At 47.3% G+C, this 21,837-nt stretch overlaps 1 protein-coding gene across 4 annotated transcripts in view; it reads left to right on the plus strand.

Moving 5' to 3' along the window:
• Positions 1–20,569, plus strand: part of ADAP2 (ArfGAP with dual PH domains 2) — a 50,170-nt gene extending 29,601 nt beyond the window's left edge. Inside the window, exons 3-11 of one of the 4 annotated variants that reach the window (XM_078872983.1) lie at positions 15–106; positions 1,559–1,641; positions 2,138–2,250; positions 3,367–3,513; positions 7,679–7,762; positions 10,040–10,102; positions 10,980–11,057; positions 12,289–12,517; positions 16,180–20,569. In XM_078872983.1, the coding sequence (XP_078729109.1) occupies positions 15–106; positions 1,559–1,641; positions 2,138–2,250; positions 3,367–3,513; positions 7,679–7,762; positions 10,040–10,102; positions 10,980–11,057; positions 12,289–12,517; positions 16,180–16,223 (933 nt within the window). In that variant the 3' untranslated portion in view covers positions 16,224–20,569. The other 3 variants (XM_078872985.1, XM_078872984.1, XM_078872986.1) reach the window with 3 other exon arrangements.
• The last annotated feature ends 1,268 nt before the right edge of the window (positions 20,570–21,837 follow it).

Here is a 21,837-nt window from a genome sequence, read left to right on the forward strand (position 1 = left end):
TTTCTGCTTTGCAGTTCATGGCAAACAAGGGGAATGTCGCGGCAAAGGAGTTGTATGAGCAGCGGATCCCTCCCTTTTACTACCGCCCCACGGCCGACGACTGCCAGTGAGTGCCACTCCATGCCCCGCACAGGCTCAAATACAACACTTCCTGTGAATGAGTCATCGGCGGGCACCGCGGTGGCGAGATGTGTTAACTGCCTCACCTGGTCTTCAGGAGGTCATGGGTACGAGCCCAATCCTAATGGCCATATAATTGGAGTTTGCATTTTTCCCCGTGGTCATGCGGATTTTTATCCTGATCCTCTGTTTTTTTTCCCTCCACATTTAGAAACATGCATTTAGAGTATTTTGCTGCTATATTTGTTGCACGTGATAAGCCACTTCGTTTAGCTATCATTTGTGGCCAGGTCGCCTCTGAAAAAGAGCTATATATCTCGGTGGGCCTTAACTAGTAATTGATTTTTAGGTTAAGCCACAATGATTTGTCCTAATTTGTGTCGTTAAGATTCTGCACCACCACACAGAGCCAAATAAATACAATTGGCACGTCGTGTACAAGCGTATTTACAATTATTATTGTTTCAGCTCTCTCGCCATTGAGTTGAGAAACAATTCTCACAACCCAATTTAGCGACTAGTTATACGACGCTGAATTGAAACTACGTCAGATCAGGATGAAATTCAGGAAGTGAGAATGTAGAGAATTCTGAATGAACCAAAACAAATGTTTTTATTGTAATGCTGGCTGTAAATGTTGAGAACCCAAAGCAACAGGAGAATGAGTGCATGCTGGAAAGCAACAGATTCATCAACATGCCAACGTGTGCTCACAAACAGCAGTACTCAACTTCCATCAGCCTTGTCCAGACCTCCAGCTCATGTACTGAATGTGTGGCCATGTTCTTGATTTGACCAACAACTCAAAGTTGGGATGGCCACGTTTTTTAGTTCTGTTGTTAAATCCATCTCACAGTGGGCTCCACCCCTCCTCCCTGCTTCAATAAAGGGTCCTGATTCAAGGCCACAATCCTCAATTGAGGATTTTGATGATGCAATCGTGCACTCCATATGATTCAGAAATACATTATTATTTCACGTAAGTTTTATAGCGTCAAGCTCGGGCCAAAACTGAAGTTATGGAAAAACGTGGCTTTGCCATTGCAGATATTTTTTATTGTGGGCATTGTATTCACAGTTTTACGGTGGTTTTGGCTGAAAGTAGTTGGTTAACTGTTATCACAGTTATCAGCCATGATCTATCCACTACTAGATGAAGGCTTCCCCCAACCGTCATCTCCATGGTCTTGCGATGCAGCAGTCTACCTAGCACCTGCTCATCGCCTCATTTCCTCAGTGGACGTCATCTTGGATGTGTTACCTCCTTTGGCTGTAGCTCCGTAGTTAGTCTCAACCGCCAGCCATCATCTCTCTGAGGCTTATCTTGCCAAGCCCACTTAGAATTCTTGATCATCCGTTTGCTCTCTTGAACCTGCGTGCGCTCCGCTGGGGTTTGGCTTGAGTCTCCTCACGCTCGCATGCCTTGTCCTCACCGCAGGGTCCTCAAGGAGCAGTGGATCCGTGCCAGATATGAGCGCCGCGAATTCATAGACGTCGAGAAGCAGGAGCCCTACTCCACAGGTGCTGGCGATTGCCGCTCGCGCAAGGGACCTTCCTAACGCTGTCTCGGATAAATCACAAACTCGGAGCGGAACGCTGGGTCCCGTTCTCATCTCTGTTGTGTGGAGATGTCACATACGTATGGCGGTGACTGGTGTCTAAGAGGACAACCACTGTTAACTCAGTTGGAATTACACACGGCAACAGCGCCCCCTACTGCAATAACTTGGCAGGACCCTCCTGAAAAAGGTCTTAATAACAATTAAGACAACTTCTGTAGTGCTGCAACATGGTAAGCCCATTACAAGAGTGCTGTCACTCAGTGCGGCTTTCCTGGGTAAACGATTGTTATAAAAACAAGAAATAACACCACAAAGTAATGACCTATCCACCATGGGGGCGTGATAGACTGTGTCGGGGTGTTCGTTTTGTTATTTTCCTCGCGATGTTTTTATCGCCCCGTGTGTGATCACCTTGTGACCCCTGTGCCCCCTCGACTCATCAACCCTGCACGCAGGTTACCGGGAGGGGTACCTGTGGAAGCGCGGACGGGACAGCAGCCAGTTCCTGCGTCGCAAGTTCATCCTGTCGGAGCGCGAGGGGGTGCTCAAGTACTTCACCAAGAGCGACGTGAGTGCTTTGGGGTCACGTCCGCATCTTCAGGGATCGGCGGGAACTCGTCGGCACGTTTTTTGGCAAATATTGGCCGATGCAGATCATTCATCGAATCGGGCTGCGTGATGCGGCGTCCGCACCCGTGCGTTGATACTCAACTCCCAAGCGCGCCCGGTGGTCTCATTCCCAGCCTCACAAGTAACGGGGTCCTGTTGTTGTTGTTAGGAGCTCCTCCACTGCCATTCCCTTGTTCACCCATGCATCTGACATGGCATAGGTTTTAATAGCCGAGTGCTACATGAGTGTCTCCTGTGGACATTCCTGCAGTCTGTACAGGACGGCCACTGGCGACGTGTCTCGGAGTGGTCCGCTGTATTTGAACTCAAAAGCTTCCGATTTTCAGTTGAGCACTCAAACTACAGAACCACAGAACACCTGGCGGGATGCTGTCCGTGGTCTTCCAAGGGACTTGGCGTCATTACCGTCTTTTCCCTCGGAAAACATCACAATGTACCTCACGGCATATCTCTCAATCTGCTCATCCCCAAATTTATGGACTGTGACTGCCGACCGTCACTTCTCCGTAATTGCTCCCACCATGTGGAACTCCATCCCCATATACATAATGTACAATCACCAACTTATTTAAAAACGCACTTAATGCTTTGCCGTTCCAAGACGTCTGAAAGTTGCAGGGTGGGTCCCGTTCACCGCTGAATCTCAGAATGTGCAAGTGGTTCGCGTTAATATTATTTAGAAGCGTAGCAGCACCATTGTTTTTAAAGACATTGGACTGTACTCGCTGCAGAGAACTGTAGCAACATGATCGCACTCTATGATAGCTGGCACCAAACTCTTCCACACTCCCTCCCGCATGGCCTTGTGGGAGCCTTGATACCGATAAAGTTATCCGTTATAATTATGTACACATACGTCACCGGAACGTACTCGTTCCAGCAAGCTTTCAACTCTGAGCTAGGCTCCGCACCTGTGATTTGCTCTTCCACTTTTTCGTCCATTAGCAAAATTGTGCGCGTTAAAAGTTATTATTATTGTACCACCTGCAAGAGGCAGTGCAGCAAAGTAGGTTTGGTGACCAAGTGTCGATGCGTCGCCCCATGCCCGCGGCAGGCGAAGGAGCCCAAGGGCGAGTTGAAAATCGCCGAGATCAATGCAACGTTCCAGCCGGACAAGATCGGCAACCCCAACGGCCTGCAGGTCACCTACCTGAAGGATGGCAGCACCCGCAGCCTCTTCGTCTACCACGAGGAGGGCAAGGTGGGCCTGCTGCCCCACGCTCATTGCTCACAAACCATTGCCCAGTTCCCCCTGCCCACTGCTCAATGCTAAATGCAGAACGCTCACTACTCAATGCCCACTTCCCTGTACCCAATGGCTGCTGCTCGCTCTGCTGCCTCTTCATGTTGCTGGCGGTCACGCTGGGGATTTTCTGACCTGTGCGTTGTGCGGTGCGTGGGATGTTGATTTGTGACATGTGGTATGATGTGTGATGTGGTTGTATGATGTTGTTTGATATTGGGGTGTGTGATATGGTGTGAGGTGCCTGTGGAGCAGTGGTGCAATGGTTAGTGCGTTGCGCTACAAACTCGGTGACCCATGTTCGATTCTCGGTCACGACCAACACCAGTGATGATTATCTGAGACCATGGTGGACAGATGTGGTGTTCCGGTTAGCTGAAAGAAAGCGACAGGCTGCCTCCCACGGTCTACAACATCCCACGTTGGAGAATGAGGAGGCTCAAAAAAGCTTTTACTCGGAGGTTCAGAGAGCTGTGCAGCGCTGCAAGGAAGAGTGAAGGTTGCAGGTTGTTGAGGAAATGGAAAATTCCTCAGTAGCTCGCGATCACAAATAACTCTTTAATTTTATAAAAAACGTAACTTGCAGTGCCACACTTATTACCATTCGTAAGGGAAAGAATGGGGATCTCTGACCCCCAGAAACAGGTCTGCAGGTTTGCTGAGCATTTCTATTACGTCTTGTGGGAGGGAAAATCCCTCAGCCCAGTTAATATTATGGGGCAAGGTGGGAAATGAACTTACTAGGGCTGATGTGCCTCAAATATTGGAGGAAATAGCCACCACATGTGAGTGGCCAGCTGATCTGCAATCTGTTGAGAAAGTATGAAGAGAAATCCAGAATCAGAATCTTTATTTATCTTGGAGGAATCCCATGAGTTATGAAGCTCTTTTTTACAGATATCCAGTAGGGTGGGTCAGCAAGTTACATCAACAACAAATACAAAAGACGATATGAGTGTAAGATAGAGAAAAGGTAAGCAAGTCGGTAAAAATAAATAACTATCAATAAGTACAAATTGCACAAGTACCTAAAATTCCTGCCGATTTGTCAACACCAAATGCAAGCTTACACAACGCAGCAAAACAACAATAGTCCCAGACCACACCAAGACAACACACAATCCCTCAATTACATAGCACATTAAAATGTAACTTTCAATATATGGGTAAGGTTCAAAGTTACAAATCAAATTTGCAAATGTCGCTGCATCTGGCACTAACATTCTGCTTCAGGATATTTTTAAAGGAAGTTTTACAATCTTATGGGAGGAAACAAGGTTGTTTTAAAACGTTGGTGCTGCAACGGCAAAGGCTTTGTCACCTATTCCAATTCTTGTTCTAGAGATATCAGGAAGTCTGATACCAGAAAAAGTGCCGAGCAGAAATAATCTCCTAAGCGAATAGTTGATGGAGGGTGACATTTGTGTACAGACTTATTCATATGGCATAATAACAACTGCCTGGACTACAGGATTTAAATAATGCCCTGGTGGTCTCCTTTTTAAGAAGGGGAACCGTACTTATTATAACAACTACTGGGACATATCTGTCCTCCGTGTGCCGGGAAAGGTCCTGGCAAGGATTGTTCAACATTGCCTTGCCACGTGGAGGAAAGATCTGCAGAGCCCCAATGTGATTTCAGACCGGGGTGGTCCTGAGCCGACACCATATTCTCTGTCCATCTGCTACAGCAGAAGTTGTAGGGAATTTCAACGGCACCTACATATTTGCTTTATTCACCTGGTCAAGGCCTATGATACCATCATTAGGCCAGGGCTCTGGGTTATTCTACATAGTTTTGGGTCCCTCACCCTCTGGTCACAATCATTAAGGGCCTTCATGATGGTGGGCAGGTCCTGGTAAAGCTGCGTGGCTGGGAGTCCGAGACATTCCATTTTCATCTTGAGGTGCGACAGGGATGTCTTCTGGCTCCTACATTACTTAACACATTTTATTGACCACATAGCTCTAGAGCTTTCCATGGCTGTACCAGAGGAATTTCCGTCTGGTACAGATACAATGGGAGGCTGATCGATGCCCGGGTGCGCTCAAGGAATGGCTGCCTTTTGGGGAACTATGTTATGCATGCTGCTGGTCTGGTAATTATTGCTGCTGCTGAACTTGGAACATGCCACTCAGAGATAGGGCCCTACCATCAGCTCCACAAAAACCAAGCACCTGTCTGGATATTTTTATGTCGTCAAATACTGCACCTCCTCAACTTCTCATTCGTGATGGGACAGTTATGGAGAGGGTGGAGAAGTTTCCGTAACTGGGCAGTGTGCTTGTGACTAGCTCCGGTTCGGCAGCAGAGGTATCACTCTGAATCAGCAGAGGGGCATTTTATCTTCAGCTGTGTAACACTGTGTGGAAGCTACGTGACCTGTTTCTCCACATGAAACTCCGGTTCTTCTCCCACAGTTATGCCCTCCCTTGCCTATGCTTGCAAAACGTGGACCCCTCTAATGGAATGTCTGCACCAGTTGGCCTGCCTACGATCTTTCCTGGGTGTAACCAGACTGGATTGTGTGAGCAGCTCACAGTTTCTTGAAATATCTAGTCACATATCCATCAGTCAGCTCCTCCGGTAGCCAAGGCTGTGTTGACTGGGTCATGTCGCCCGCATGCCCAGCCAACGCATGCCCAGCCAACGCATGCCCAGCCAACGCATGCCCAGCCAACGCATGCCCAGCCAACGCATGCCCAGCCAACGCATGCCCAGCCAACGCATGCCCAGCCAACGCATGCCCAGCCAACGCATGCCCAGCCAACGCATGCCCAGCCAACGCATGCCCAGCCAACGCATGCCCAGCCAACGCATGCCCAGCCAACGCATGCCCAGCCAACGCATGCCCAGCCAACGCATGCCCAGCCAACGCATGCCCAGCCAACGCATGCCCAGCCAACGCATGCCCAGCCAACGCATGCCCAGCCAACGCATGCCCAGCCAACGCATGCCCAGCCAACGCATGCCCAGCCAACGCATGCCCAGCCAACGCATGCCCAGCCAACGCATGCCCAGCCAACGCATGCCCAGCCAACGCATGCCCAGCCAACGCATGCCCAGCCAACGCATGCCCAGCCAACGCATGCCCAGCCAACGCATGCCCAGCCAACGCATGCCCAGCCAACGCATGCCCAGCCAACGCATGCCCAGCCAACGCATGCCCAGCCAACGCATGCCCAGCCAACGCATGCCCAGCCAACGCATGCCCAGCCAACGCATGCCCAGCCAACGCATGCCCAGCCAACGCATGCCCAGCCAACGCATGCCCAGCCAACGCATGCCCAGCCAACGCATGCCCAAGCAGCTTGTTTGGCTGGATCGAGGGAGCTAAATGGGTACTGTACGGACTAGAAATGAGATGGGCTGATGTGGTACAGGAGGATGTGGAGCTTGAGTGCACTTGCTGAAGACTGGTGCCAGAGGTCTCAACATCAGCTTTTGTGGAAGAGGCTCATGAATGATACCACTGGACAGTTTGAGACAGATGCCCTCCAGCAAATGCAGAGGGTGGAGAAGCGATGCTCAAAACAATGAGGGGATCACCGAGCAGCTAAAATGCAGTAAGTTAGCACAGTAGGGGGCACATCTAGTGCATCTGCCAGTCATCTCAGTCAGCCAACCAATGGCACATGGGTCTGTCCCATGAACTCCAGTCAGTGAGCCTTCGACACTTCACGTGGCCTCAAAGTGCACCTGGCCTGACACTGGCACCGTGGTGACGTCACTGCCACTTTGTGGCTAATGGCGTCTGTTGTTTTGGTGTGGTTTTGTGGTGTGTGTGACATGGTTATTTGTGTGATGTGTGTCAGTTGGTATGTGATGTGGTTGTTGGATGTGGTTTTTGGTGTGGTATATGTGATATAGTTGTTTGTTGGTGTGTGAAATGGTGTATTATTAACTTCACACCTGGATTTTCTCAGCCAATATGATTTGTAATTGTTTTTTGGGTTGATCTCGCGTAACGATCTCGCCAAAGTGGCGTCGTTAAGACATTTTTTATGTTTGACTGTGTTGGGTGATGGAGGGTCTAAGCGACACAAATTTGGCAAAATCATTACACGGCCAAATCCAAACTCAATGGAGAATCGTGGTGTGCGGCACGTTGTGGGTGCACAGGTGATCGTGGACTGGTTCAATGCGATCCGCGCCGTACGGTACCACTACCTGAAGGTGGCCTACCCAGGCACGGTCGACAAGGAGGTGAGAGGTCAAGTGTCTCTTGGAAGAATTCGAGAATCTCTGCTCAGACGAGCAGCGAGGCGGCGCGCGTCTTTATCGGTGGCGTCTGAGCCAGTGGTGGAACCTACAGTCGTGTGATTGGCCTCGCTCACACCACAAGATTCCCGCTGGTGACTTCTGGTGCAGTTTTATATATCTTATAAGACTCCTAAGCGGAGGTGATGGCTTGAATAAATTCCCGACCAGGATTTTATCTCGTGGAATTCCAGTTGTGTGGCAAGAGCCCTATTCACAGAGCCACCATGTTGGAGATTACAGGCAGGTGGTGGTGGCCGCCATGCACGTGGCCTGTAATCCAGCACTGGAAGCAGCAGCGAGGGTTGGGGGGGTCACACAAACGTTGTGAAACTCCCTTCCCATGAGCTGTCGAGGTGGACAGACCCTGGCTCGCCAGGAGGAGGTAGTATAAGTGTAAACTAATATCCGTGTGTTTCATCTGTATGGGATAGAGGTGTTGCGCGCTCACATGCCTGGGTTTTCTCCGGGTGCTCCGGTTTCCTCTTGCATGCACACACATTAATTGGCTGAAAACATCTTAAAGTTTTCCTGTGTACGTCATCGGAATGGAACCAGAAGAAAAACGAAAATAAACTAACTTTATCGGTACCGAGGCTCCCACAAGGCCATGCGGGGGAGGGAGTGTGACAAGTTTGGCGTCAGCTATCATAGAGTGCAGTCGTGTCGCTCCGGTTCTCTCCGGTGAGTACAATGTATTCATAAACAACGGCGCTACGACGCCTCTCTTCATAAAATTAACGCTGAGCCGCTTGCGCTCTCAGAGATTAAGTGGTGAACGGGACACCCACCCTGCAATTTGCAGATGTCTGAGAACGAAAGAGGGTTCAGATATTAGGGGGAAATTGTTGGTAGTGCCAGGTCACCGTGTGGCTGCTGCCTTCCTGCTTGCTGTCTATGGTTCCTTCACGTGCCTCTGAATCGTACTCTTTCTCCGAGAGTGAGTAGTGAATACTGTGCTGCACGTTAAACGTAAAAATATTATTCATTATTATCATTCGGCTGCCAGGCCAAAAACTCAAAAAGCAAACCCATATGACTTAAGATGTAACTTCATAAGCCGAGTCCTGAAGGTCAACGCTAAATATGGATGTTCCACATTCATTTTTAATGAATGTTGCATCTGTTTACATTGTTGCGTCTGTTTACATTGAACATCGCACTTTCACAGTCGATGTGGAATGTGCTGTTTAGACCCAATACTCGGCAAGGAAACACTAGTCTACGATTTACACATCCTTTTATCAGTTATAGTTACATAGCCCAGACCTGCATTTAGATTTCTGCAATATGAGTTATTTTGGCCTCAGGAACTTGTGTTGCTGTTTGTTGTAGTGATTGTTTACCTCCCATGGAAAAATCTCTACTGGTTGTTACCAGTTTAAATGGAGGAAATGGATCCTTCCATGAGTCCGTGGGATTTTTGTGAGCAGTCAACTGTTGGTGCCAATTTGGGGCAGAGGAACATTACCGCTCGCCGCTGTATTCGGGCTCACGTTTATATACAGTGTACTTTCTCTGCACCTTGACGAGCTCCACATACAGAAAGGCTGCAGTGGCCATCTTGGTTTCACATAAACACTGCTTGTAACGGCGACAGTCACAAACGTGTATCTTTTGTCATTTGTTTCATAGCCTGTGGTGCTTAAAGTGTCAACTAAAGAGCTCTTTGGCTCTGACCGCCACTGCCGTTCTCTCGTGCAAGTGAGAAGCCGGGTGGCGGTTGGGCAGGGGTCTGGCTCGTCGACGGTTTGACGAGCGCTCGCCCGCTCCCGTTTCATCTGCGAGACGCCGCCACCCACTTGCTCATCAATATGCATGGCATGGTGCACTTGATTAGTATTCATGACGTTGCCACACATTGCATACTAGAGCTTCTAAGACTTGACAAACCAAAATGAGGCAACTTGGTAGGACTCTCCTGAAAATTAGTCTGGAGTCTTGCTGAGGTATTCCTGGGTAAACAAGCTTAACAATAATAAGAAAAAATTGCCTGATATTCCTGCTAGTAGCTGACGTAACTTTCCTCTGTGGAGGGCAGGTGGTTTAACGCGTACATTTTCTCAGCGGCTTGTAATCCAAGTGTTTTTTCTCGGTTGGGCTGTGCATTGAATCCACTGCTGAAGACATCCAGAGTAGCGCGTGACGAACGCTTGACCGGAGAGGTCGCCTCGCTGAGGCTTTGTGTTTAACTGCTGAGGATGTTGCCGTCGCTTCTGCCAGATAACGCCACGGCTCACCAGGAACTACGTGAAGGAGGGATACATGGAGAAGACGGGGCCCAAGGTACGCATGCCATGACACACACCCTTACAGCCTGCGGCTTCACATGGGAAACTAAAGCACAGCACGCACATGGTGACGTAGTGCTATTCCAACAACAGAGCGTGGCGCACAGGCTTCTGGTACTTGTTACAGTTGACACTCAAAGGAAGACTGCACACCTGTCAAACACAATCGACACATCTCCACAAGCCTTTGTGTTGAACCAATCTCCACGCCTGTCTACAGATTCTACAGATTACTGTGGGGATTAGCATTACGCTAAACTCCTCAGTCGTGTGCAGTTCAATGCACAATCCCATGCACTGCATTCTGCACGGCGGTCTACAGATTTAAATGTATTTAGTGCAGAGAGAGATGTGGCTCGCAGTAGTTCCCTGTGCAAACACGAGTCGTGACCGTGTCCGTACTTGTCTCAGTATGTGTGTAATTGTGTGCCTCTTGGAGATGTTTAATTTCCTGACTTGACAGTTTCAAAATGAAAGTTGTGTATACAGTAGGGAGCATTGGCATCGTGGTTAGCACACTGCGCTAATAACACAGCGACCGGAGTTCAATTTCCAACCTTCGCTAATATCCGTGGCACCTATTTGAATCAGTACTGGGCCTCCGCTAGGTCGCCTCGACCTTAAATGAGTACCTGGTGCAATGTGTTATAACATAACCACTGGGGAGAGACACAAAGGTGGCCGGGTGTGGTGCTTGTCACAACCACCGCCTTGTGTGCCATGCCGGCCGTAATAGGCGCTGGCTGACAGCACTTGCGTGGGCCCTGACAACTTGCATAGGCTAAACGGCCGGGGGTTCTTTGTCTTTGTGTGTGTGCCGTACATGCACCGGCTGGTTCGCTGGGCTGCGTGTGCTCCTTCCGCGTGGGCAGCAAAAGGAGAGTTTCCGGCGACGCTGGTTTACGCTGGATGCCGCCGACCGGCGCCTCATGTATTTCAAGGATCCCCTGGTGGGCGCCAGCACCGCCCCATGCACACCACCACGATGCTGCACATAGGGGGGGGGACTCACCGACTCGAGATGGGGGGCGACTGTGGGAGGGGGGCGGGTGCTGATGCAGGCTACGTCAAGGAAAAATCAGCACGGGCTGCTAGAGAGGAGCTGTAGCCGAGGGAATGCGACACACAAGGCAGCTTGGTTTAATGGAGCAAGTTTCGTGGGTTTGGATCCATGCCTCAGATTACAATTATAAAAAAAATTAACATCCAACTTAGTTACCGTGCCTTTACAGTAGTAATCTGCAGTACGGTACATTATATTTGTTTATTATTTTATTTTATTTTACAGTCCATGTATACATAGATTGTACTCGCACAAGTCCATTCGCTTCTACCTCCATTCAGAGATTTTAGTGGGGATTCAAGTCTCTTGTTTGCCCCCCCCACCTCAATCTGCAAAATGGGGCCACTCCAACCCCCCAAACCCATAGGACTGCCTGGACCACATCCACTGCATTTCACTGACTCCCATTGGTCCTTTACCACTTGTTGGGCTGGCCATCCAATAAAGACGGTCACTGTATCGCGTGCTTTCAGATGCGCTTCTGCGGCCGTCTGGAAGGCTCTTCCTTCCAATATTAGAAAGCCACTGAAGTTATGCACACTTAAATCTAATTAGAAAATTCTATAGTTTTTCCTTCCCCCGCACCTCCGATTATCACGGTTGGCTACGTACGGCGCAAAATAAGTTCAACGTACATCCATAGGCTGCTCAACACGCAGTGGGAAAGTTGCACGCGTTAAAATCCTGGTTGGGAGTCAATTCAACCAATTCAGCCCCTTGACGTTCCCAATCTCTTTAAAAATAAGTACCCCTCTGTGGGAAGTCAACAATGCCTGACTGCCACTAAAGCAACGTGGAATTTCCACCATTGCCTCAGGGCCACAAACGGCAATGAACACCGCCCAATGCTCGTGAAAGTGGCGGAACTTTTTTTTTTAGTGTTGGAGAGTTTCGTCGTTTTAACCCAGGATTTTGGCAATTGCTCTGAAATGGCCATTGTCAGCTCCCAGACGGGGGTAGAACCGCTTGTCTTGTGTCAGGGCACTGGCAAGGTCGATATTAATGATTTAAGCCACCAGAGTGCCTCTAGTTTATACAATAACTAACGGAGACGCTTTTCCTCCCCACCCATGCCGGACGGCGGTTGCGGTGGCGCATGCGGTTGTGGCCGGGCTAAGGACGCGTTTGCCAAGGGCGAGGTGTTCCTGGGCAATGGCGACCACGGCTACGCGGTGCTGGAGGGCTTCCCGCCGGGCCTCCAGGGCCATCACTGGGCGTACGGCATCACCATCGTCACGCCCGAGCGCAAGTACGTTATGGGCTGCCGCACCGAGGATGAGCAGGCGCAGTGGATCACGCACTTCCACCGCGTCATCATGCGCCCCATGTCGCCACAGGAGTACTCGGGTGAGTGGTGTCGTCGTGGCAAGTCGGTCGGTCATTCAGCCTTTGTCGTACTTCCCATTGCTGCATGTTATGTGGTGCAATGGCCTACTGTCTGTAAATAATTGTTCCCAATTTTCATATGAATCCGTGAAATCCATGAAATCACGCCTAAATGCGAAATTTGGGACGATTCGAGATTTGCTTTTGGACTGATAGGAAAACCGTGACATCATGTGAAGAGTGACCCTCTCACGCTTTTTCTGCCAAAAGTGACGTCACGCGGTATCAGGTGACCTCACTAAGTTTGGACAAAGACCTTTAAATGAGTTGCAGAATATAGTGGAAAGGATCTGAAAATATTAAATAGTTCTGAAATTCTCCCAAAAAATTCGACATTTCTAGATTTGAAGTTTTCGTGACTGCAAGGATCCATACTTTTTGGTTCTTTCGGTGACTTACGTGACTTTACCGAAAGAGCCAAAGAGTATAAAATTCGACATGTTTAAATCCAAAGTTCACCCCCATTATATGGGTAATAAAAAAACAATGAATGTAGTTCCATTACCATTCATTGGGATCCGAAAATTAAAGCAACCCTTATTCGCTCGAGACTACATCTCAATTATAAAGCCAAACAACCCACAGACCGGACAGTAAACGCCATTAAATTTAATTTAAGGGCCATAAACCAAAGGGGCTCCCGTTCAATTGCACTGGGATTAAATGAACCCGACTGACGATCCGGATAGCTTGGAGGTCAAAGCGTTGAGCGAGCAATGCTGAGATCCTGGCTATGAATCCAGGCAGCCCGTGTAGCGGGTGGTTAGCTAGCTCAGCCCATTCGACAATGACTGCAATAACAAAAAACACATTGAGGGTTGGTTTTGCACTTAATTTGGCTAAATTCCAGCTCTGAGAATTATATGTATCATTTTGTCATGTGACACTCTCATAGCAGAGTGTTGGAAAGTGCCCACCCTACTGTGTAATGGATAAATAGGCCACTTAAAGGATTTTTCAGAAGTCGGCCATTCTCTGGTTGAGATTTTGGAACATATAACTTTTCCCATGGTGATGTGGTACCAATAGCATATGTGGAAAGAATTGTGGAAAATAAATATTATAATATTAAAGCAATTGAATAAAACTATAAAAGGAAATGTTTTGAGAGCTAGTAAAGTACGCATCACTCACTTCTCATCATGAGGGTTCTGACGAATGCTCGCAGCTAGTTTTAAAATTACTACTAGACTAAGTCTAGAGCGAAAATTATGCTTGAAAAATAGGACCAAATTTTGTATTATGGATAAGGTATTATAATTAGGGATTCGGTATTATGGATATTGTGAGGTGATTGCCAAGGAGGGAATTGAAATGGAGTAGGGGAGCAGTGAAATTCTTCCTGGTGTCACCTCTCATGGTAAATCGTATCCATGCAAAATTGCCTTCACCACAGATGCCTTGCTCATGGAAACAGTCGACCCCGCGCTCTCTTGCACCCTCCTCCCTGGCTCGTGGCCGACTTCCCAGACCCATGACCCTCTCAACCCGCACCCCTCTTTGCCCTCCGTTACCCCTCGCCTCATCCCGCGAACCCATTCCCCACGACGACCAGCATGCCGTCGGCCTTGCTTGGCATGTTCTTTCCTTTGAATGGAACTCATGGGCCTGGTGCTTGGGCCGCGGTGCTGGGGTCTGGTGCCGATTGTCTGGGTACACGGCACTAACACGTGTGCGGGAAATCCTGGCGACGGGGCCGTGGTGACATGACCTGCATGCGGGCTCGGTGGTTCCCTATTTCATATCTGTTCTTTTGTTTCCATTGTTTCTGTTTTCCCTTCTTTTCCATGTCTACAGCCGAGGCACACTTTAAGCGCAAGCACTGAGGATTGCAAAAGACAATCGGCCATGCCTGCTCACTCATGTCTGCCCGGCCAGCCTTAACTGCAACGCTGAACTTTCCACTCTTCCCATAACCTTTGGTGGATCCTACCAACCCTGTCATCGATCATAGAGCGGTGCCTTCCACGCGATCCCGGTCATGGCCCTGGACTAATAACCCAGCCTCCACCCCTACCCCACTTCCTAACCTCCAACCATTCTAATCAAGAATCCACCTCCTGAATGTCGATTGTGCATGCTGCTGCCGCTGCTGCTGCCAAGAGCCGAGGGGAGATTGGACTGGGGCCCGATCCAACCGTGTACCCGGTTGCGATGGTCGCCTCTTGTCCGCATGTGTGCGTGGTGCTGAGAGGGCGACCTCGCACAAGGAAACGGTCTCTGCTCACTCTGTTTGAAAACGATTTCAACTTAAAACATAATCTGGTATCTCGATAGAAATGTCAGTTGATTGCTTGATTACTTTTATGATTGCCTGTTCAAATTAGCACGTTTATTTTAAGCCCATGATGAACAGCGCTCTGCTGTGATATTATGGGCTCTGTGATGACATTAATTGGTTGCTTTATTCATTGGGTACTGCTGCTGTCCTCGCATAAACTCAAGCTACTGGATTGGTAAATTCCCAAATGACATGTTATTTTTATAAGAGTTTCTTTACTTGAAATGAAATAAGTAAATCATACCAAGTAATCAACTGGTACATGTTAAGTAGCAGAAATCTGATTGCCTATGAAAGTCAGAGGAATAGTATGGGATTCACTGTACCAATCTCTTACAGTGGCAGCATGCTGCCTCTAACACGGTACCCCCAGTGTTGTGCTGAGTGTTTTCTGTGACGCCCATCGGGCCTGTCAGCCTCTCAGCCTGCCACACTGCCTGTGTCCACCTTTTCCACGCAAAGAGTGCCTTCCTGCCAATTTTCAAAATATAGCCTGAACTCATGAGTTTAATCCAGAACAACTCACAACCTCTGAGGAATTCTGTGCCAAAGTGGACCCGCCGCACGGGCCTGAGTGGTGGCCAGGTAAACTCATTGATTGAGCACGTGGCCTGTTTTTGAGGCCTTTGGCTCGTGGACATGGTGGGCATTAGGTTTGTAGCAACGCATAGATTACATCAATTGTTATCGAATGACGTACATACAAATACATTCATATCCACGCAAACGTAGGCCAATGAAACACAATATTGTTACATTTTAGGTTAATGGGGAGTGAACAACGCCGTATAAATGAGACGGAAAAAAAAAAATCCCAATAGAAATTGTGACCCCCCCCCCCAAACATGAATCGCTACATGCACTTAGCAGTCCGGTGGACGATGAGATACAAAATTATCTGATGGGCGAAGGTTGTGAAGCACCATTGCCCGAATGTCCAACCACTAAAGTCTGTGGATTTGAATCCGAAAGTTTGCAGTCGGCTTCAAATGAGTTTGAGCTTGCTTCAGAAAATGCACTCTGTAGGATTTTTATATTTTCTGCCTTGGCCCTTAAACTAAGTTCCTATTTTAAACACAAATTAGCTAGTACTGTGCCAGTACGCTGTATACTGAATGCAAGTAAAGGGAAATATGTACAATTTACTCTAAACTGTAGTTATAAAAGTATTTTTTTTATATACTGTGGTATAACTGTTACTCATGTTGAAGTTTACATTATTTGAGCAGGATTTTTTGTGTAAATGTTCCCATGTACAATAACATTCCTGTGTTAATTAATCGCAATGAATAGTTTTTTCAAAACGTGCTTTATATTTTATATTTATTTGTATTTCTTTCAGCGTGGCCACGTTTCCGTGGAAACCGCAAGAGCCTCATAGGCTAGCGGATTAAACAAGTTCTGACAATTAAAAAAAATCACGCAAAAAAGTTGCTTAAGCGCTTAATGGGACCTGTGGTGGGAGGACTCTTGTGATTGCCATCAGGCTAATCCAGCAGGGTGGAGCCCTGTGCTACTGGGTGCGTCTTCATTTGACTGCCATTTTTGCGGTCCGACATTTGCCGTTTACCTTGTGCGGTTCTGGCCGTCTCGGTTAGACCAGGAACAATCTCACAACAGCGGGACGCACCGTGGATGGACACAGGACAAAGACACGAATGGCCATTTTAAATCTTCATTGCAAAGATCGACAGCAGCTCACTGGCGGTGACTGGGTGGCCGAGTTCTCTGCGCGTTGTTTTGACTTATTGCAGATGAGTGTGAAGAATGCTAGAAATTGGACAAGTAACTTGAAAGTTCAAAGCACAACATGGCAAGAAAGTTAACTTAAAATGCAATTATTCATATTTGCTTTCGGGTTAGGCCACATGGTAGTTTTATGTCAAAATGCTTGTTGTTTACCATCCACCACCCAACAGGATTGTCACGTTTACAAAGGTATTATGTATACATGCCAAAATGTTATCAAATTCTGATGAATAAATCCGCTCAGTGATGGCTTGAGATTTCATGTTTGAAATTAACATCAACACTGAAACTATACTTTCATGTTAATCTCAGTCATGACGAGTCTCAAGCCACTGGTGGAGGAACTTTATTGGTCACAGTTTAATCAATACATTGGCACAACAATTCTAACTTTGTAAAAATGTAATTCTTGTCAGGTGGTAGAGGGTTAATAACAAGAACTTTGGCATGAAACTACTACGTGGCCAAACCTGAAATGCATCTTGGCAAGAAAGTATTGTGGATGTAATCAGGAAGGGGAATGTTATTATGGGCGGGACATCGTGTGCAGGGTGGAGGAGGGCAAGTCACCGAAGTGGGCAGTGGAGTGGCCTCCAGAGGTCGGAGAGCCAAAGAAATACCTGAAGTCAGTCCAGTGTTGATGGGAACGTAAGAGTAGCCTTTGGAGGACAAATGTTGACGGAGCAATTTGGGGGATGGGACGTCAGCTGTCATGACCTCTCACTTTAAAATCTTCCCCAGCCACCCCAGGGAGCTGCCCCTGAAAGAAGGGGCAGGCGGGGACACAAAGGGGACACTGCCGTTTGTTAGAGGAGTATGAGCCTCCTGCAGATGCCCGTTCCAAACGCTGCTGAGCTGCAACTGAAATTATAAAAGCATAGTAACTGTCCCTGCAGGTGAACAGTTTCCCACATTTCCTTTGTAAGTGAGACGCTCTCTGTGGCCTCTCACGTGCTTAAACAAATATGCGTTGTGGGTCACGCATTGGATTGCCAAGCCATTTCCTTATTTGAGTCCACGCTCACGTTTTTAGTAAGCCTGATGTCTTTTTTTTATCGAATATTTTTTTAAGCGGTTGTAAATAGAACTTCTAACACGTGGGCTTTCGCGACCAATATAATCCATAATACAGGTTTTTATTTGGGTTAGATTGCATAAATATACGTGTCATTAAACTCGCCACCACTAGACACAGCCAATTAGTAAGGTTTGTCACGTGATGAAGCTAGTTGTAATTACTGGCGAAACGAAGTACTCGGATTGTAAATGTTGTGGATTTGCTCTCCAACACATCGGTGTGCTGCACTAGTAACGAATTAGCATGTTTTGTTTACGTGACAAACCGTACTAATTGGCTGTGTCGGGTGGTGGGTTTTAACATAACACATTTATATACTTATGTGATCTCACCCAAAAAAAACCTGTATTATAGAAGCTTTTCTGTCCAGCACCTCAGGTGTAATAAGCACCCGCACACACACACATTGGTAGAATGTCTGTGTTTGACTGGGACAGAATGTTTGTCACACGCCCGGAGGGAGGTGGCCTCTTTACTCTATTTTGTGTTTCAAGGTGTGGGGGGGTGAAAGCCATCTTTGTGACGCAATCGTTAACGTGCATCGGTATAAGTGTTGTTTTCATTCTCGGTGCCAGCTTTGCAGTTGCAAACGTTTGAAATTACGATTTTGTAGCTGTTGTCGTTGTGAATGCATAATTGCAGGATTTTTTGGAAAATGTTCTTTGTACCTATTGCATTTTAACTGATGTGTCACTTTTTAAAAAATATTCAGGATCGTGATAATGACATGAATAAGCCTCGGTGACTGCATATATTTTTGAAGATTCAAGTCTATTTTGCATTATCTTTTTAAGTTCGACAAACCTTTTATTGAATTTTATATGGCTTAAAGCCACTCCGTGAACTTATGCCTCACCGAACTACATAATTTTCATTTGGTAAATTGTATAATCTGTTTATTACATTGTAATGTTGAATTGATAAACTGCATGAGACTGCATAGTCTACAATGGAGCATTGAAATGTTCTATTGGTACACTATAAGCGTTGTGCAAAGACTGACTGAAGTGAAACCATATTGACTGCTGTATAAATTAAAGTAGGATATAGCGCACAAAAAACCCCTTTAAACACGTGGAATTATTCTGCCTTTCACATGGCATCTTTCAGTGTTGTGCATTTATATGTAATTAGATTTCACATCTTGGAGAGTCGCAATGATGGGAGTAGCGGAATGTTCCGGTCATGCAAATTAGTGTCGCTGTCGATGCAAGGTGTGCAGAGCTCGGATTCCTAACCGGCCAGTGCCAGCACGTCGTGTTCCTCCATGGCGTAGGGCATCGCGAGTGGCGTGAGCCTCCTGTTTTGGGCTGTGGTGACAAATTCCATCCAGGAATTTTCAATTCAAGGCAACTCGCAAACCCTTCGGGCAACCATTGGGCTGCAGCCTCATCAGCATTGCGCGTTATACTTATAGCCACGCTCGAACGTGCGCGAAGCTGAAGAAGCAAATTCGTCAATTTAGCAATTGAGAGGAGCTGGCTGGCTCTGGTGCCCATCAACCTACTCAGATGCGTGCAGGTGATTTGGATAATTGAACTACCAGGCAGCATATAATACAGGCTGCGAGGCACTGCAATGAGAGCACTTGCCTTGCAATCTGAAGGTTTAAATCCTGGTTATGGATCCGCTCAGCCCATCGTCATCTTTGAGGTCAATAGGTACTATGTTGGTATATTCCATGGTAGTGCGTTTCTGACACTAGTTCAGAGCTGCCAATACAGGGAGAGATTTCTCGGGCATGTGACAAGGTCTCCTGGGAAAGTGCGATTGTAATGCTGTCATCCGGGGAAAGAATTGTCTGATGAAGTCACTACTCCATTGAAAAACACCTGTGTGTATGTGTGCGCGCGTTACCTGAAAGAGGAAACATTTTCCCCAAACCACAAGCTACCAGAGCATTGTTGTTGTCGAGCCGAGTCATACTGATACAATAATCCACATGAGTAGGTTTGGGTTATTCGGTGGTCAGGATTGGCGTTCTGACTGAACCAGAGATCACATTTGGCAGGCCTTTGTTTTTAATGTTTCATAAAAAATATCAAGAGCGTGCATTGTCAAAATACAAATGCACGCATCGTGAGTCGCTGTTCCCCCTCTTCATACAGCTACAGTTCCCGTGTCCATTTCAGGCAATGGCGCTGTCGATGTGTGAGCCAGGCCGTACCCGCATTAGCCTTAACGTGTTGCTCCCCCTATGTAAAAGGAAACCCAAAATGTCACCCCACCAAAAACCGTGCCGTCCGCAACCTGCCAGACCACAGTTAGGGGGGGGGGGGGTGATCTAATTAATGCATGGTGAGTATTTTGTATCGCTCTTCGGATTTATTGTAAAAAGGTAAAGTTATATGTAACAAAAAGCAATGGGTAGAGATAGAGAATGTGTGTGGTTCATTGGAATTTTACCTGACTTTATTTATTAATCTTAACTTTTATGGAAAGCAAGCCTTGACGTGAATGTTAAATGTACATTTAAAAACTCTTGTCTTAAATACAGTGGTGTTTGGCAACTGTGTTTTTGATTCAGAATGCATACATGTGTGGTTGCTTGAATAGAACCGTTTAAAAGGCAGCATCACAATCTTGATGTATTATTGAACAATATTTATCCATCACCCTTATAACTTGAGAACAAGGAAGGGGCCTTACACCAAATCACCTAAAATCCTCTTAATACAAAATGCAAATGTGTGTTTTGATGGTGATGTTACCTGACCTGGAGAGCGGGTGAAGCTCTGGATTGATTGGTCGGTTGCGATCGCTCGCTACAGACATCTATTGGTGAACCTGCATTGCAATATACATTTATTGTATCATAAAGATATACTGGTTTGTTGTAATATTTGTTTGCACTACCATCACCCTCAAACTGCTAACATGGAAATATGATGATTGGTGTCATGTGACATTTTATATGTCAGCTGTTAAGTCAAAACACAAAGTAGTGCGAGGAGATGGAGAAGGCTGAGCATGGCCTCGAAGACATCGAGACGCAGCGCTGAAGCTGGGGGATGAGTGGAGCTGTGTGCTGAACCAACTCGCCACTTTAGTGATACATACGTACATGTGACGCCGTGAGTTAACGGACATGAAGATTAACAAGGTCACTTCACTGAAATGTTAAAGTAGTTTCCTGTAGTAGTTAAGTCTCCATTCTCAGATGCGTTGTCAGAACTGCTCCGTTATGGGCCCTAAGATGATTTGGTTAACCAGGTGACAACTCAGAAGACCAGGAATGTCCCTTTTTCCAAGAGTGACTTGGGAGTGACTTAAAGCTATTGGTGGGAATTCCACATTCCCATGGGGGGTGCAGTAATTTTTTTGTAGTAAACATCGTTGAATTTCCACAATGTGATAGACATTTATTTCGCTCACAGGACCATGTAAAGCAATAATCGTATTCCTATCACGTTGATAGTATGGTTAATATATTTTAATATAAATACCAATTGCAGAGATTAAATCCACAAACACAAAACTCGCTGCAGCAACTCAACTGAACCAAGGACAGAGACGTTCATGAAATCGCGGTTCCGCCATCTGTGTGAGGAGGGCACGAGAGAGGGAAGCGTTCACGAGGTGCCTCGTACGGGGAAGGTCGTGGTGTCGCGTTCCTGTCGGAGGAGGAGTTACATTGCTATCGACCATCGTGGACTGTTTGGAATGTTGCTTGTGTGTATTCACATACACCTTCGCGCAGTGTACATGTTGTGCAAGTGACTGCTGGTCTCGCCAGATCCAGTGGTTTCAGCTGCACTCCTGAGTTTGTACTGAGGGAATTTATGTTCGTCTACTGCTGGGCCCCGGCCTAATGGTATTAATAACTTTCAGCAATTCCCTTCAGGCCGTGGAACACGCTGCAAATAAAGCACTGGTAGACTCAATTTGATGCCCAGGCTTAAACGTTTCTGGGACCTAATTCATTTCAGACCATTCATTCTTCTTGAGGCCAGGCCAATCAGGTCACGACCCCCTCTCCCACCTCGCAGTGGCCACAAAGAGGCCCGGTCACCCCGTGCGTGTGGCCGCGACACGCGACACGGCCATGCTGTGCACGCGACTCCTTCAACCGCGGCCGTTTTAACTGCCGTTCTATCATTGCGCATGGCAATCGGGTTCTGCCGAAACAATCTGCAATGAAACAACGTGCCCAGGCGATTTTCGAAGGCGTGG

This window comes from Lampetra fluviatilis, chromosome 35, assembly GCF_964198595.1.
Source record: "Lampetra fluviatilis chromosome 35, kcLamFluv1.1, whole genome shotgun sequence".
Taxonomy (NCBI): domain Eukaryota; kingdom Metazoa; phylum Chordata; class Hyperoartia; order Petromyzontiformes; family Petromyzontidae; genus Lampetra; species Lampetra fluviatilis.